General features: G+C 37.0%; 1 protein-coding gene across 3 annotated transcripts in view; it reads left to right on the forward strand.

Moving 5' to 3' along the window:
* Positions 1-19,310, forward strand: part of ULK2 (unc-51 like autophagy activating kinase 2) — a 212,393-nt gene that overhangs the window by 55,906 nt on the left and 137,177 nt on the right. For all 3 annotated transcript variants that reach the window (XM_075546767.1, XM_075546766.1, XM_075546768.1), the window contains 3 exons: positions 8,784-8,831; positions 9,349-9,437; positions 16,468-16,639. In XM_075546767.1, coding sequence (XP_075402882.1) covers positions 8,784-8,831; positions 9,349-9,437; positions 16,468-16,639 — 309 coding nt within the window. The remainder of the gene's footprint in view (positions 1-8,783; positions 8,832-9,348; positions 9,438-16,467; positions 16,640-19,310) is intronic.

Here is a 19,310-nt window from a genome sequence, read left to right on the forward strand (position 1 = left end):
CTCTTCTATCCATAGTCTTTGCAACTCCCACCAAATGACTGGGTGAGCAGGGAAATAAGCTGTGTAGTACTCTCATGAGGGGATTCGTCAGTTTTGCCCTTCCACTAAATATAAAGATCTTAGAGTGGAAAAGAAAATACCATTTTCACTTAAAATGAAGAGCCATGAGTGAAGCATATTGGAGATCTCTTTGTGGAGAAGCACAAATGACCACGAGTCATAACAGTAGACTTCCTTGATCAGGAAATGTGTAAAGCTGAGTGCCTTCAGCAGAAAGTTGGCTTACAGAGTAGAGTGCCTTTTGGACAGTAAAGAAAGGAATTTTATTGTAACACTTCCCAAAACAGAGCAGAGGACAGGGACCACATGGCTGAGACTCAGGACTGAGATGTGTCTGCTAACAGGCACTGGGGACAACCATATTCTTAATGTTTTCTGAATCTGATTTGTAATCTGTTATGTTCCCTATTTAACCATTATAATAATGATTATTGTCTGTCAATTCTTTCTTGCCACTGCAACAAATTATTGAACCCAGCAGAGATTAGGTTGCTATGGGCAGGTGCCAGAATAGTGTAAAGAAGATGGATATGGAGAAGCATGTTGACTTCTGCCTAATGGAAATCAGCTGTAGGAGTTTAATTCTTTCTCCTTTCTTTTGTAGTAAGAGAAACTAAGATGTGGCCTCACACTATTTCTCACTAGGATAAACCCCAGTTGATTTAATACCCGTTTATATAAGGCTGGATTTATTTTGCTACTACTTCATTAAGGAATTTAGCATCCATGTCCATGCAAATTCTAATTTAAAAATCAATGATTGAATGTAGTTTGCTCTGACCCCTTTCCCTTTGAGTTATTGTCTCCCTCTCATATAATACTGCCTTCTCCTTTACCCAAGTTAACACCTGTCTACCCTGCTAAAGCAATGTTTCACAGAGTGAGTGACACCGTTGAGGAGCTATTACCCCACCATTGGGTAGCTATTACCCTACCCAAAGTAGTTACCTATACCTTATCCTAGAGTTTCATCTATCGCATCAAAGTTCTTAATTGCCAGGGGGGCATAAGTAATTTTTTTTCCAGTTTAGGATCCTCCTACTCTTGTGAACCCTTGATAAATTATAAATTATTATTATGTTCCTATCTTACACCATCCATTGTCTTCCTTGACCCACATTTCTGTTGTTCAACCCTCTGGGGAGGGGGCGCCATCATGGTGATCATTGTGATCGGTTCCCCTTTTCTCCCCGGACATTTTCTCTCTACCTTCATGGTATTGTTAATCCAGTTATTGTTCCTGAGGGGTTTATCTGTCCTGGATTCTGTGTCAAGAGCTCTTATCTGTATCAGTGTACATGCTCTAGTCTATCATGTAGATTTATAAGGCAGACTGGGGTCATGACAGTGTGTGTGGGGGGGAGGGGAGGATTAAAGAACTAAAGGAATGCTATATGTTTTGTCAGAGCTATACTGCACTGTGGCTAACTCATCCCTTCCTTGTGACCTTTCTGTGAGGGGATGTCCAATTGTCTAGACTATTATTTCATCTTCTCTCCTTTTCCCTCCCCCATTTAGTAATCATTAAAATCAGTTTCCTTTGGTATGAAAACCTTGGTATTTATTTTTACTTTATTACAATAGTCTTATACACTTTTTGCCCATTTGTGATTGAATACTTCCATGCAGCCTAATATTCTGCAGGTCCACCCATGTCATGAAATGCTTTGTAGTTTTATAATTGTTCTTTAGTAATGCTTAGTATTCCATTGTGTGTACATACCAAAGTTTCTTCATCCCATCTTTCAATGATGGGCATTTGGTTGTTTATATATTTCTCCTATTGTGAACAGTGCTGTGACGAACATAGGGGTACGTATGTCTATGCATATTGTGATTCCTAACTTCTCTAGAATGTAAAGGGATTACCGAATCATATAAAATACTGTTCCAAGGTAGAGGTATTACCATGCTGCTTCCCATGGCAGCAGCACCTTTTTACAATGCCACCAAGAGTGTATGAGGGCCCGAATCTCTCTACACCTCTGTCACTTATTGTTTTCTGATTTTTTTAACTTTGTTGTTAAATGATCATAATTTGTTTTGATTTGTGTCTCTTAGATGACTAATGATTGTACACATTTCTTCACATTTTTCACCAGTCTGTCAGTTCTCTTTTATGCACATAAGACTTATTTTTAGTATGTCCCAAAACAGTTATCTGTTTTGTTTTCTGCCGTGTTTTTTCCTTCCTTAATGTTTGGCAATATTTTTTGCTCTGTTTTAGGGCCCATAATTTTGTCCCTGTTTTTTTCATTTATAGCTGGAGGATTTCATTTAGGTTTTGTGTTCAGTTTTGTATATGTGGTCCTGTTTCGTTCTTCTGTAGATGGAAACCCAAATCTGCCAGCACCATTTGTAAAAGAGACTTTCTCTTCTCCCACTTAATATTTTTTTGGCCCATTGTCAAACATTAGCTGCCTGTAGGTGGTTTGATTTACTTTGGGGTTTTTTGTTGTTTTTCATTCATCTATCATTGTACCAAGCTATTTTGACTATTGTGACTTTGTAATGGATTCAGAGAATGGGAGGTGAAAAGTATCATACTTTATTGTTCTTATGTAGTTCCTTCCTTATCCTGGTCTATTTTCCTTTTCATATAAAATTGTTAATTAGCTTTTTCATTTCCTTGAAGAATGAAATTGGTATCTCAAATGGAATTTCATTATATTTATAGTTTGTTTTGGGGAGTAGTGACATTTTCACAATATTAAACCTTCTTATCCACAGAATTAGGAGACCTGCTGGTGTAGTGGTTACACATTGGACTGTAATCCACATGATCAGCAGTTCAAAACCACCAACATCTCCATGGGAGAAAGACTGGGCTTTCTACTTCTGTAAACAGTTACTGGTAAAGAAACCCACAGAGGATTGCTATAAGTTATCATTCACTCGATGGCAATGATTTTTAAAAAAAATTTTATCCACAAGCATGGAACAATTCCTTCATTTAGGTTGGTCTTTTTTTAGTAGTATTTTATAATTTTGTTTGTGGTTTTGTTAGGTGTTGTTGATAGTTGGCTGCAACTCAAGACCACCTTATGCACAACAGAATGAAACACTACAGATCATGTGCCATCCTCAAAATTGTTCCTATGCCTGAACCCATAGCTGCAGCCACCGTGTCAGTCCATCTCATTGAGGGCCTTCCTCTTTTTGCCATCCCTCCACTTTACCAGACATGATGTCCTTCTCCAAGGACTGGTCTTTCCTAACAATATGTCAAAAGTATATAAGATGAAGTCTTGCCATCCTTTCCCCTGGCATTACTTCTTCCAATACGGATGAGTTTGCCCTTTTAACAGTCCAAGAATACTTAAGTATTCTTCTCCAGCACCAAAATTAATATTGATCTATTCTACGGTTTTCCTTATTCAATACCTAACTTTTACATTCATATTATACAATGGAGAATACCATGGCTTGGGTCAGGTGTACCTTAGTCCATACCTAATACAATATGTCTTTTGATCTGGGGACTGCTGCTTCCATGAGCATTGATTGTGGATCCTTATCCTTCACAAACAACTTCAACCTTTTCTCCTATTGGTCCAGTTGTGATGATTCAATCTTCTTTATATTGTGTTGTAATCCATATTGAAATCTATAGTCTTCACCAGTAAGTGCTTCAAGTCCTTTTCACATGTTATCTGTGTGATAAGCCTTCCTCCAATCCTGTTGCCACACTCTTCTTCATATAATCCAGCTTCTCTGATGATTTGCTCAGCATGCAGATTGAACAAGTATGGTGAGAGGATACAGCCCTGATGCACAATTTTCCAGACTTTAAACCATGCAGTATTCCCTTGTTCTGTTCACCTTGACCTCTTTGAAGTAGCATCAAAGAGAGAAAAAAAGCCCAGGACTATTGGAGGAACAAGTTTCAGGTTTCTGTCTGAAGTGGTGGAGGCTAAGACCAAGGACTGGCACGGAGCCTATGGAAGAGCAAGAGAAACAGCATAGCACTGAAAATATGATGCTGTGAGATAGAGCAGCAAGACTTCCTGGTTTATAAAGGCAGAGGCCAAGGTAAAATGGGGCTGGGAATCTGAAAAACTAGCTTGCTATCTAAAGACAGGTATTGATGTGGACCAACACTGTATCCTTATTGTTTACTATCTTGAATTGTGATAACCTATTAACTTCCTTAATAAACCCTTATAATTGTGGGGGGAGAAAACGGGACTCATATGCTGCTTAGAAGAAGCACATCTTAAACAAAAAGATAAAAATCAAAAGACAAAAATTAGAAATAAGAAGAACCAGGACAAAAAAATAGCCAATACATGCAAATGGAACAAACACACTACTTAAAAATTGCTGCGTAATTGAAGAAATAAGGAATTAAAATTAAAAATCCTAGAAACAAATGAGAACAAAAAGAAAATATAACAGAATCTTTGGGATATAGCAGTAGTACTCAGAGGAACATTAATAGCAATCAAGATGCACACCAAACAGGAAAAGATAATGCAAAAATCAAGAATAAGAAATGAAAAGATAACCATCACAACTGAACAAAATGAAATGAAAAAGATAACACAATACTATGAATGACAGTATTCCAACAAAGTTGAAAATGTAGCAGACTAGAAAATTACAGACCTATTGTAATTTATTCCCTTATAAATATAGATGTAAAACTCTCAACAAAATCTTAGCCAATAGAATGAAATCATATCAACATGTGTGTACATGCATGCAAAGATGTTACAATAAAAAGAAAAACAATCACTGTAAGCCACCACATAAATAAAAGATAAACTACATATTCATATCAATTGATACAGAAACATTTTTAATAAAATTCCAAACCCATGGAGACAGGGAATTCTGGGTGGATGATATCTCCAGGGCCAGGGGTATGAGTGGCGGTATTGGGAGGGCAGAGGGTGAGTGGGTTGGAAAGAGGGAACTGATTGCAAGGATCTACATGTGACCTCCTCCCTGGGGGACGGACAACAGAAAAGGGGGTGAAGGGAGACACGGGACAGGGCAAGATATAACAAAATAATTTATAAATTATCAAGGGCTCATGAGGGAGGGGGGAGGGGAGAGGGAGGGGAAAAAAGAGGACCTGATGCAAAGGGCTTATGTGGAGAGCTTTGAAATTGATGAGTGCAAAGAATGTACAGATGTGCTGTATACAATTGATGTATGGATTGTGATGAGTTGTATGAGTCCCTAAAAAAATGTTTGAAAAAAAATCCAAACACAATCCAGATAAAAACACTAAGTAAAATAGGACTAGAAGGGAAATTACTCCACTCAATAAAAGCTATATGTCAAAACAACCAGATAATATTTCATTCAACAGGGCAAAACGGAGAGCATTACTTTTGTGAACAGGGACCAGATAAGGATGCTCTTTATCAGTACTTTCATTCAACATTTCCTGAATGTCTTACAGAGCAATTAGAAAAGAAAAAGAAATCAAAAGTACACAAATTGACAAGTAAAATTCTATTTGCAGATGATAAGATTGTGTTGAGTAAACTAGAGAGTCAATAAAGGAATGGCTGGAAACAAAAAGTGTTGGCAATGTGGTAGGATGCAAGATCAACAAATTCTATTGAATACTAGTGAAGAGAGCTCAGAAATGTAATTCAAGAAACAGTAGCATTTCTAATAAGCACACAAAAGATGAAATATTTAAGAATAACTTAGGAGAAAGATTTGTACAAATATATGTACCACTTGTCTGTCAGTATGTAGTATTGTGTTAGTTTGTTTGTTGCGATGCTAGAAGTTGTGTCACTGATACTCCAAATGCCAGCAGAGTCACCCAGAATAAACAGGTTTCAGGAGAACTTCCAAACTAAGGACAACAAGGAACTTGTTTTCCTACCATCTCAGAAGAAGCCTTTGAAAACCTTATCCATAACTTCGAAGCATTATCAAATACTGAAAGCCTAAACAAAGGAGTCCATGTAGAAAAAGAATGTTTGGAAACTGATTGTGGTAGCAATTATACAATTCTAGTGGACGTGACTGAACTCTGGATGATATGTGTATAAATCCCAAGCCTTGGTTATTTTTCATTACCACTCACCAATTACATCAATAGAATTGTGTAATTGCTACCAGTTTCCAGGCATTAAATTTCTACATTGACTCCTGGACATCCTCACCCTTTCATCCCACCACCACCACTGAACCTTCCTCCCCACAAAATCCTTATTCTACTTGCTGTCCCTATAGGTTCATCAATTCTGGGTTTCATACACCCCCCACCACCAAAAAAGGAAAAACATCCACATGGCACACTCAGCAGACAGCATCACCCCACCTTCCCACCACTATTTGATCCCAGCTGATGTGAAACACCCTTTGCCCAAGTGACCTACACAATATTTACTTAGGGTGGATGGTGTATGGTTCATTGGTGTCGGTCAGGCTCTTCCCAGGCTGTCTGGCCTCACAGCCAGAAGGCTGAGCCTGTGTCTATTATGCCGCTTGTTCATGTCACTGTGGACTCATATAATGTTTGTCCGCCTTTTTGTGCTTGACGACTTTCACTATTTCACTCAGCATAATGTCTTCCAGATCCCTCTATTACAGTGTTTCTCAACTTGTGGGCTATGACCCCTCTTGGGGTCGAATGATCCTTTCACAGGGATCGCCTAAGACCATTGAAAAATGCATAAATATTTCACAATATATAATTACATATTTTAATTAATCACTGTGCTTTAATTATGTTCAATTCGTAACAATGAAAATACATCCTGCATATCAAATATTTGCATTATGATTCATAACAGTAGCAAAATTACGGTTATGAAGTAGCAACAAAAATAATTTCATGGCTGGGTTCCCCACAACATGAAGAACTGCATGTATTAAAGGGGTGCAGCATTAGGAAGGAACCACTGCTCTATGGCTTGAGATGTTTTATGGTTTCATCACTGTCTTAGGTTGTGTAGTATTCCATTGTGTGTACCTACCAGATTTTTTATTATCAAGTCTTCTACTGATGGGAATTTAGCCGTTTCTAGCTTCTTGCTATTGTGAACTATGCTGCTCATATGGGGGAGTAAACGTCTGTTTGTGGTCTGTTTCTTTCTTTGGGGTATATGCCCAGGAATGGTATTGCTGGAGCATAGGGCATTTCAATTGCCATCTGTTTTAAGTATCATATGTCACCCTCCACAGTGGCTATACATATCTACAAGCCCACCAGCAGTGATAGGGTTCTTATCTCACTGCACCCTCTCCAACATTTGTTGTGTTAGTGATTTGTTGGTGGTTTGTTGATCCTTTCAAAGAATCAACTTTTTGCTTTGTTGATTTTTCCCATTGTTCTTCTGTTTCCAGTTCATTTATTTCCGCTCTAATTATTTTTATGATTTCCTTTCCTTTGCTGTTGGAATGATTATGCTGTTGACACTGTTCTAATTGCAGGTGATGCTGTGTTACTGCGTTGAGCGTACTTCTTGCCTTTTTAAAATGTGTGTATTTATTGCAATAAAGTGACCTCTGATAACTTCCTGTGCTGAGTCCCTAAGTTTTGGGTGTGTTGTGGTTTCATCCTCATTGGATTCTAGGAACTTCCTAATTTCCTCTCTAATTGAGGCTGTTTTGCAGTCTTTTTTGAGTAGTGTTTTATTGAGTCTCCAAGTATTTTGTCTTTGTTCTTTCTATTCATAATTTCCAGCTTTATGGCACTGTGGTCAGAGAAGATGGTTTGAATGATCTCTGTGTTTTGAATTTTCTCAAGCTTGCCTTATGACCTAGCATATGGTCTGTTTTCGAATATGAGCATTGGAGAAGAATGCATTTCTTTTGCTGTTGGTTGGAGAGTTCTATAAATGTCTAGGGGGTTGAGTTGTTCGATTGTGTTGTTCCAACTCTTCATTTTCTTTATTGAATTTCTTACCTGTTGATCTACCTTTCTTTGAGAGCAGTGTATTGAAATCACCTGTTATAATTGTTGATCTGGTGATTTCTCATTTTATCTCTTTGAAGATTTGGTTGATAAATTTTGAGGGTCTTTTGTTGAGCAAAATGTTTATTATTTTTATGAATTCTTGGTTTATTGATCCCTTGAGCATTATATAATGTATGGACATTATATAACTTGTTATATCATGTACCTTGAGGTCTATTTTGTCAGATTAATATTGCCACCCTGATTATTTTTATTGCCATTAGCTTGGTAAATATTTTGCCAGCCTTTGTCAATTTTTGTCTGTGAGTTTCAGATGTGTCTCTTAAAGGCAGAATTGATGGGTTTTGTTGTTTAATCCAGTCTGCTGTTCTTTGTCTTTTATCGGTGTGTTTACACCATTGATATTCAGTGTAATTAAATCTAAATGTAGATTAGTGACTGTCCTCTCCTAGTATTTGTGTTTGATCTTTTCCTTTCTTCCTCTTTTATCGGGTGGTGTGTGTGTGTGTGTGTGTGTGTGTGTGTGTGTGTGTGTGTAAAGTTTATTTTTATCTTCATTTCTCCAACTCATGTCTTCATAGCCAAAACTTGGCATTTATAATAATTCCATGGATTGTCTACTTAAGAATGGCAAAAAGCTGACAAATTTTGCTTTGAAAAATCATGATTGTTTAAGTTTTTAATTAAAAAACTAATTTCAATAATTTTGTATAAATTATAGCTGTTACATTTAATAGAAATACAGATTTATGTTCTCAGACATTATATTAAATTCTTTGAAAAGATTAACCTATCAGCTTAAGCTTTACATTCTCATTTTTCATTACAGAAGCATTTTTTAGCCATCCTTTTCTTGAGCAAGTTCCAGTAAAAAAATGTAAGTACTCAATGTATGCATTGTTACTTTGTGAATAAGTGTAACTTAAAGGATAATTTGTTTTTGTTTTTTTTATTGCCAAACTCATTTTATTTGCTTGTCTAGTTATAATTGCTCTTGTTTTAGATACTTAATAGCTTCTGCTTCTAAGACCTCACTGAAATATATTTAGTATTTGTTGCACTTTGGAGTTTATACAAGAAAATTGTAATGTATACAGTAAAACCAGGGAAAGTAAGAAACTGAAGTGGAAAGTTTTTAGAGATGTAAAACTAAATTCACCCCCCTCCCCCGAAGTAGAAAAGTGGAAAGACTACACTCTACCCAAGGCAGAATAAAACAGAAACATATGGCAGTCTTGTTGATTTCCAGGTCTCATAGGTTTCACTGTAGTAAGTAAATACCAATGTTTGGTACTCCCTAAGAAGATGTTCTCCACCCCACTCACCCCGCTATTAAAATTATCTAATTGGATTACAAACTGATACACTTCTTTATCTGTGATTTCTTCCTCTAGCTTGCCCAGTTCCCATACCCATAAATGGTGGTTCTGTCACTGGAAGCTCCTATGGCAGTTCTCCATCTTGTCGGTTTTCCTCTCCATCAGTAAGTTTTGTTAATAAAGAACTATTTCACAGTGTAATTGTATCACTTCACCAACAAAACCTGCAAATAACATGGAGATTATTTTTATCTATATGTTTACATAGCAGCAGAGGTTGAGGCAAAAGATCATTGCCATTTGGTCAACTAGGCTTACATTTGGGGCCCTATCCTTAGTTAGCTCTGTAAGCTTTGGTAAAAAGTGTCATCACCCCCTCTGGTCTATTTTCTACTGAGTGGAGTTCAGTACTTCCTAGTTTTTTTACCCTATAAAATTTTGGAAATGATACTTGAATGTTCATTTTACCTGAGCCATGTACCCATCAGTTTATTATACAAAGGATTTCTAAGGATGAAAGTGTTACTTCTGAGCTCTATTTCACAGATTTATAATCTCTTAATTGTAATTACTGGTTCTTTAAAATTTACCCTCAAGTCTGTACCTCTCTCTGAAGTCAGTAGCAGTTTACTTCATGGCTAGCTTTCCTCTAGTTTAATTGCTTCTTTAAATATATATTCTGTTGTAACCTGTGAAGGTTGTTGTGACCCTCTTGAGGTTTGGCATTGTATTTGGTAGTTTAGTCTGGCAAACATATTTTTCTTCACTTTTGTTGGCAGAAAGTTAGGGAGTCATAACTGAATGAGATTGTTTGATTAGTGATTGAAGCAATTTGAAGTTAAAAGCTTGTAGTTCTACAGCCCTAAGGTATTATAAATATACTTTACCTGCTTCATAAACCTGTTTCAGAATAAATGAAAAAAGAACTTGCCTGCCACATCATAAATATTTTGTTACAAGTGAGTTGCAAACAGATGAGTTGGAAAAGGAGGAAATAACCTTTCTTGTACAATTTGGCAAAATCAAATCAAACAAACAGCAAATGTGCCAATAATACTTATATTCTTGTCCATTTAAGAAATTAAGGAATGAGGGAAGCTTTGTGTATTGCTCTTTTCAGACCGGAATACAAAGCAACAGGTTTGGAGTCGGTTGGATAGAGAACTGTGTTGACATAAAGGACTATGGACTTCCTTGGAAAGCCAGGCAGTGTTGACAATGGACCTCCCCTCACAGAGGATCACAAGGAAGGGATGAGCCAACCAGGGTGCAGTAGAGCACCGATGAAACACAATATTCCTCTGGTTCTTTGACTTTTCCTCACCCCCCACTATCCTGCCTTTCAGTTTTGGGTAGACTGGAGCACATACACTGGTACAGATAAGAACCCACTACACATGGAATCCAGGTCAGATAAATCCGTTATGAACAGAAAGAGTAGTGATACCAGGAGGGTAGGGAGAAGGACAGGGAAGAAGGGGAGGAAGGGGGAACTGATCATAATGATTGACACATAACACACATAAATGCACATGCACACACACACACACACACACACACACACACACACTTACTCACACACAACCTGAAGGGGGCAAACAACAGAAATGTGGGTAAAGGAAGATAGTGGTCGGCGTAAGATATGAAAACAATAATTTATAATTTATCAAGGGATCACGAGGGTGCGGAGAAGGAGAAAAAAAAGAGGAGCTGATACAAAGGGCTAAATTGCAAAGTAAATATTTAGAAAATGATTATGGCAATATATGTACAAATATGAATGATGCAATTGATGTATGGATTATTATAAGAACTGTAAGAACCCCCAATAAAATGATCTTTAAAAAAAAAAAAAAAAGAAAGAAAGCCAGAGAGAATTGGTTTCCCCCCTGACCCTGCTGCTTGCTATATCACTCTGTAAACATGGTCAAGTCACTTATCCAAGAGAAGATGAGCCTTGCTTTCCACACCTGTAACATAGACCTATTAAGCCTTCACTCCCAATGTGGTCATGGTACTATATGGAAGGTGCCCAGGCTATAGTAAGTATAATGGTAGCTATTATTATATATCTATTTGGTATAATGAGTTATGCAACATGAACAGCAAAGTGTATGCTAAAGAAAGGAGCAGCAGGGAAGAATCAGAATGTGGGAGAGTGGATGAAGAAGCTTGTAAAACATAAGTATTGTGACTAAGAGATGAGAAAAAGAAAGAGGGACCAGTAGAAGAAACATGGAATTGGAAATTGCTCTGACTTAGAAGAGTATATTGGAGCTTTGTTGAATAGAGATGATTGGACAGATAAAGCAAAACAATAGCTCAGCTAGAACTATTAGAAAAGGGAACAGAATGGCAAACTCAGAGGCAAAGGGAGGAAGTGTTGGTAGACGATAAGTATATTTAGAAAGTAAATTATTTGATGGACACACTTATTTTAGAAGGTTATTATTAAAGCTAGTGCTTACAGTAAAACGAAAAAGGAAACAGAGTAGGAGGATATCAGAAGTTTGTGTATAATGTCCATCGTCTGCCTTATTAGGACATGTTTAGTCATACTAAGGATTGATACACACGTGGTGGTGACTGAATAGATCGATAATGATGAAGTGACAAAACATTCAATAATGAGGATGAGTTAATATACAGACATGGCCATATGTTTAGTGAATATAAGGTCTAAAGCTTGATAGTGCAATGTTGCGTATCTGCTACTCCCTGAAAAGTTGACAATTTGAATGTACAGCCTCTCTGGTAGAGAAAGATGTATCATTTGACTCCTATAAAAATTACACTGAAAATATTATGAGGTAGTCTTATTCTACCTTATAGGGTCCCTATGATTTAAGATTGACTCAACAACAGTGGGTTGGGTTTTATAGCTCATCAGAGACAGGACTAGGAGGAAAAGAGAGGATGCAGCCATTAAAGGAAAGTGAAATGTCATTAGAATTGTGTGCAGGGTGTATTTAGCAGCTCATCAGTGACTTAGGGAATAGAGGAAGTGTCCACTGGAGTTGACAATAAGAAATCAGTGTTAGCATAAGAAAAGCAATTGTATTGGAGATTTGGAGGCAGGAAATGAATTACAATGGATTAAGACATCCATAGTAATTGAGGAAGATGTGGAGGAGCCATATCTAACCTCTGGCTTTCCTATTGCCACCTTCAGACATGTCTCCCCACCCCTTACCACCACCTTTCTTTACCTATTCTGACACCAGCCATTCCTCTCATGCCACTCTGTTCTATACTGGATTCAATCAATCATTGCAGTGGCCTCACAGAACTCAGTCACTACCCATGATTAAGGGAGTTTACTAGGGACATTAATGTTACCACATGGTCCTTTTAAGTGGGGAAATATTTACCATTTTGACTAAATAATACCTTTGAATTAAATTTTAGAAATTGTGTTAGAGTAGGTTGACTAGAGAAACAAATCCAGTGCCACTCACATGTTTAAGAGCTTTATATCAAAGAACAATTATATATTAAGAAAACATTCCAGCCCCACCCAGATCAAGTCAATAAATCTAATATTTGCCCATAAGTCAAATACTAGTCCAAAAATCTCTCTTCCAGACCCATGCAGGAAGATCGGAGGCTGGTGGGTGAAAAGTCTATGGATCCAATGGTGGTGGAAGCATCATGGGACTGGTGCAGGTCTCCCTGTGGCTCAGTGTGTCTTGTCAACAGGAAGGTGAAACAGATAGAGAAGTTTCCAGAATCCTCCTCAGGAGACAGTCACACCCACAAGATATCATCAAGCTGTGTCCTGATTGACAGGCTAAACTTGAGCCCTCTTCACTTTTAATACCTTCAAGTTGATACAAGATTATGTAACTACCACAGCTATGTACCCCTAAATTGAGTTGTCTGCAGATGAATTGAAAATAAACTAACTGAGACAATTTATAAGGTAATCTCAGAGGAAAGCTGTTGTACCTTCTATTTTAATCTGTGTAGTAGGCATGGCAGAAAAAGTTTTAAAGTGCTGAAACCAAAATAAAAGTCCAATCCCCAGCTGGTACAGTCAATCACAGAGATGGGTGAAAATCAGCATACCTTTTATTAACACATCTGAAAGGTTAGTGAGCTATTTCTCTAAGACTACCTTTCCATCTGCCATATGGTCAAGGTTTTATACCTTTTTGGTGTCAGTACATCTGGTTTTTCTTTTGGCTAATTCCTTATACTTAAGTTTAGGTTAGCAGTACAACAATGAACAACAATGAATTATTTTCAGCATTAACTTATTAGGCTTGAGCACCTGGCATTCATAACAGGGAGCAAGGAGAGGAACAGGGGAAGAGAGGTTTAATTTAAAGTTGCAGTTGAAGGGGGAACACTCAAAATGTAAAATATGATTAAATATTCATTAAAAGTTCTGCTCGTTGTTATAGGACTCTGAGGAATTCCTGATGATGGAGCACATTTTTCTAAAGAGATTTTAATATAGCTCAAGAATTTTGTTTTTGTAATTTAATCAAGTTATACCTATCCCTTATTTTCGTAACAACTTTTTTCCCTGTTTATGTATTAATGTATACTTAAGATAATCAAAAACACTTATAGTTATATATAATGAATGGCCTATATTGAAAAGAATAAAAGCTTATGATTGTTCTAGAAAACCCAACTTAGAAACTAAATTAGTGGCTGTACCTGGTCCTCCAGGGTAATTAATTTCTTGTGTGCTGACATAAAGTGCCTCTCAAGTCCAGCAAGAATAGTGTAACAAGCTGACCTATTTTAAAAAATAAACTTAAATCTTATAAAGAGCAATTAGGCTTTTGAGTCTACTCTAGTTTTAGTCTTGCAGGAGGTTTTACATTACATAACAATACCCAGGGAGACCAGATTTGGAGATCTGCTTTACTCTTCTTTTCTGGTCCAAGGAAGAGTTGGAAAAGTTTTCTAAGAAATCATAGTTTGCAGTGAAGTAACAAGATTTTATTCTTGAACATTACCTTTTTAATTCTTACATTATCTATAATACATTGAATCCATTGTGATGTTGGTCATTATGTCATGAAGGTCATCATTTTTATTCTATTCTCCCTTAATAGTTTCAATCTTATTATTATTATGAACAATGGACCTAAATATTGTTTTCAAATTCCTGAGGAAACAGTCTTTGTTCTTTACTGAGTTGAGTTTAGGGGTTTACATAACATGAAACCTTTAAGTTTACTGTAGTCTTTCAGAAGTTTCAGCATCTCCACAATGTGATTTAGATCTTCTTTTACTGCTTTTAGTGCTTATTGTGTTACAATTGGACTGATTGCTCTGAACTATACTTCAAGGTACTGATAAAACTAAACTGATGCTTGGATTAATGTACCTCTGCCCACTAGTGCAGTAAACAGGTTGAAGTATTTTGTTCTCAACCACAGTGTAGGGGAGCCTTCATAAAAATTGCTGACTTCAACCACTTACCATATGTACTCGAGTATAAGCCAACCCAAATATCAGCCAAGGCACCTAATTTTACCACAGAAACTGAATTAAAAGTGTGCTGTAAAACTTGGCTTATACATTGAGTATATATGGTATTTTAGGTGAGCTTTACTTTCTTTACTATTTAAGTTTCGTAGTTGACCATGGAAGAAAGTCAAAGTTTGTCTGCTGCTGAGGTACTTCTGGCAATACACAGAATGCCTATAAGTTGACTGTGCTTATGAATTTTTTTTAAAGAAGTAAGCAGAGATCACCCAGTAACTTAACATATGTAAACTCAGACACTCACTGACCAACTAAGTAACTATGAGTTGATTCCAACTTATAAAAGCCCTGTACTGACAGAGTAGAACTCCTTCTAGGTTTCTGGGACTATACATCTTTAATGGAAGTAAGAAGTCTCATTTTTCTCCCACAGAGCAGCTGGTGGTTTTTAACTACTGGCCTTGTGGCTAGCAGTCCAACACGTTACCCACTCTGCCACCAGAAATCCCAACATATGTAATCTAGCCATAATTTCTTTATATCTAGTTTCTACTGGCAGGCTTCTTCTCTCTTGGATAATCAATAATATTGGGCCTCGAGGTTTGAGAAGTTATTGATAATAAATTATCTCTATTACCAGAATGATAAAAAATTGTGAGTAACATGGTTGGCATGTAGTAGGAACCAGGAATCAGTAAGGTACTCTATTTGCTCTTTGAGGTACCCTGAGTATGTCACCAGAGGAAACTGTGGGCACAGGATAGGAGGGGCAGCAGTGGATGTGGCGGTGGTGGCGGCGGTGGCAGCAGTGCAACAACAGACACCTCAGAGGTTGGGCCATCGTGATAATGTGTGTTTAAAAGATTTCATTTATTTAAGGAGCTTTGATGGTATAGACTCTGGTGGCCTAGTGGATACACATTGAGCTCTGATCTGAAAGGTCAGCAGTCCAAAATCATCCACAACTCCTTAGGAGAAAGATGGACCTTTCTACTACTGGAAAAAGTTACACTCTTGGAAACTCACAGGGGCAATTCTTGCCTGTCTGTAGGGTCACTATGAGTCAGTATTGACTCAATACCAATGAGTTTGGAGCGGGGTTTTGTTTTGTGGTGCAGTAGATTACATGTTACACTGCTAATCATAAGGTCAGCAGATCAAATCCATTAGTTGCTCTGTGGAAGAAAGATGACACTTTCTACTCCTGTAAAGATTTATAGCCACAGAAACCCAAAAGGAATAGTTTTACTTTGCTTTCTATATAGGGTTGTTTTCCATCAAAATTGATTTGATGGCAGTGGGTTTGGTTTAGTTTGGTCATTAGTATAAAGTCCCTGGACATTTTGTGTTTGTTATTAAGTGAACTTCCTTTTTTTCTTTTTGTTAGACTATGAGTTGGAGACTTGAGATATTGACATAATAAAAACTCACCTCAAACATTTTAGGAGAGGCAGACTGTATATGTGATGAATAGTATTTTTAGTTCTAACTTTTGTCTTTTGCACCCTACTCCCTACCAGCTCCAAACCCCAAGGTCTGACTTTTGAAGAACAATTTTGAAGTCTTTGTGCAAAGATGCTATTGAAATGTGATTTTCTAAGGGGAAAATCTTTTTCCACTTTTTTATTGGATTGGACTTTATGCCTGGGGGTGAGGTGGGGGGAGGTAGGTATTCCTTCATTTAATGATTATTCTGGCTTACATTAGGTTATTAGACCAATTTCAATTTCCTATTGTTAATTTTAGACCCTTCCAGATATGCAGCAAATTCAGGAAGAAAATTTATCTTCCCCTCCATTGGGCCCTCCCAACTATCTACAAGTGTCCAACGACTCTACCAGTGCTAGTAGCAAGAACTCTTCTGGTGACATGGATGACTTTGTCTTGGTTCCACACAACATCTCATCAGATCACTCATGTGAGAATCATTTCTACTTGTACATACTTCTTAATTTACTAGACCAGCACTTCCATAACCTTTAATCATAAACTTTTCAAATGAGTATTTTCTTTAGTTGTTGAGATTTCTAAAATGACATACTTTGTTTTTTGATATCTGTTCAATTATATTATGTAAACAGTAAGTTTGGAACAGAAGTAGATGGGAACTTTATAGAAAATAAGCTCAAATTAGTTGAATTATTGCCATACAAACAGAAATATAGAAGCCAGAAGAATGATCAAAACTAACTTTAAGAGAAGAAATTTAAAGAAGAATTAATTTGGAAAATAAAAGAGTCTAAACAGTATTTAAAACAGGTTGAGTGTTCTTAAAATAATACTTAGTTTAAGCTCAGGAATATTTTCATAAATATATAAAATAAATTTTTAATAAAAGAATGAGAAAACAAGTGTTTTGGGACATCCAAATGGCTTGCAGAAAACTTACAGAAAAAGAAAAGAAATATGCTATAGATATAGCTATAAATGACTTTACTTTTCTACTGATACCGGAGGAATCTTCTTTTATAGGTATTTTTTTATTTCCATAATTCCCTAAATTTTATTTTCTGTTAGACCATTTCCCCACTGATTAATACTTAACCAAGTGAGTAAGCCTAGATTTATATAATGAATTCTAAGTATTATTAGTACAAACGAGTTGTAGACCACTAATTTATTTCCATGAATATGTGTTATACAGTTTTTGCAAACTGTGTATCCTACTTTCTTAGGAGTTAGAGGCATGTTCACATTCTTATGTTGGCATATAATCAATCGTGCCAACACCACTTACTGAATATTTTGCCCTTACAAAGTGCTAGATTTCTCATAACAAGTTCTATAGGAATGAGTTTGTTTTAGTCTTCTATTCCATTGGTTTATTGTCTATATTATTTTATTATAATGTTTAAATTTGTGTGTGTGTGTGTTGGGTGGGAGTTCTGCAGTATTTTTCAGAAATATAACAATTTTTTAAAAGAATAGGTTTTTTAGCATATACTTCACATATCATAAAATTTAATCATTCAGTTATATTAAGGTATTTTTAATCACCACCAATCAATTTGAGAACATTGTTGTTGTCTCCCATTTTCTCTTGTCCTCCACCTACCTTGCCCTTCAAAAATTATCAGTCCAATTGCTGGTTTTCTCGATTAGCCCATCCTGGATTTCATACACTGAAAATCATAGAAAGCAAGCAAATAAACAAAAACCAACAATGAGTAGACAAAACAGAAGAACCTCAAAGGAAGAAACAGAAAATATTAAAAACTGAAACAACTTTAAAACAGGTCAAAGGGAGATCAAGTAATAAAGTATTATGTTTTTACCTCACTACGTCTGCTATAATCAACTTTACAGTGCTCTCTGTTTGATAGCAAGTCTATTCACACCCCTTGACTATGATCAGAGAAGACTCACTAGAGGTTTAATACCTATGTGGACTCCGCAAATAGATTTCATCATCTGTTGCCATCCATAGCTTTTCTGCATACAGGACATTCATAATTTAAGATCTGATAATATTCTCGCCTTTGGATTTATTATATATTTATATTATTATTTAGATTTGTTGTTTATTGTTATTTGTTAATTTACATATGCCTTTAGTTCATGCCTCACTTAGATACCTGCTTGTTTGAAGACAATTCTTTAAAACTGCAGATGCTATTCTTTCTGAAGCCTTTGTGAAGCATCTTTCAGATGCTATTCTTTCTGGCCACCATCTGGTTTCTTTACCACACTTCGCAATAGCAGCTGTGTTAGGCAGGGTTCTCTAGAGAAACAAAACTAGGAGATATAGGTTTGTACGGTGAGAAGGAATAAAACAGCTAATTAGTCCATACAGCTATATAGAGGGCTCACTTCAACTCACTCTCATGGAAGAGTTAATATACTGGAAGACCTTTGACACTCATGGGCTTCTGGGTCCTAGGTCAAGGAAGGAGACAGTGGAATCTTCCCTCAGGCCTGGTAGGCAGCGCCTGCTGCTCTCAGGAAGCAGACAGCAGGTTGGGTCAGCAACAGTTAGTAGCTTATCAAACTCAAGTACGGGAACAGGATCCACCAGACTCAAGCTCAAACAATGCACACACCAGCAGCATGACAAAGCAGGTGTTGAAGGAGACTCAAGCTCTCGTGGCATGATCCATGAGTTGGCTTGGCCCACATGTAATGTAGCACACAGGTTGAGACACATCCAGAGAACTAGCTAAAGCAGCAGACCTCTGCTCTGATCACTGGAGAGCAAAAGGGAGATGGGATGCCAGCTGTCTTTATTATTTTCCATTGTCCACCATCAAGCTGTGACCATGCCCAACTTTTCCCACATGTTCCCATTGGCCTAGTTGGCACAATAAACTCAACTAGCACAGCACCCATATCTTCAGTGGTCTCTTCATGAGGGTGAGCATCAAGCAGGGCCATGTCCTAAGAACTAATTGTTCCTGCCTAGCCCTGGCCAGGGTTTAATCTTGGGGAGTTGAGGACAAACCACAGGAAGAGGGGGGAGGGAAAAGAAGCCAAGGGGTAGACATCTTGTCTGTTGGTTTTTTTTTTCATTTGAACACATGTCACTTTTTGAGGCAAAACAACAACAACAACAAAAAGAACTAATTGCCCTTAGATCGGGGTTAGAATTAAGT

Source organism: Tenrec ecaudatus, chromosome 4 (genome assembly GCF_050624435.1).
Source record: "Tenrec ecaudatus isolate mTenEca1 chromosome 4, mTenEca1.hap1, whole genome shotgun sequence".
NCBI lineage: Eukaryota > Metazoa > Chordata > Mammalia > Afrosoricida > Tenrecidae > Tenrec > Tenrec ecaudatus.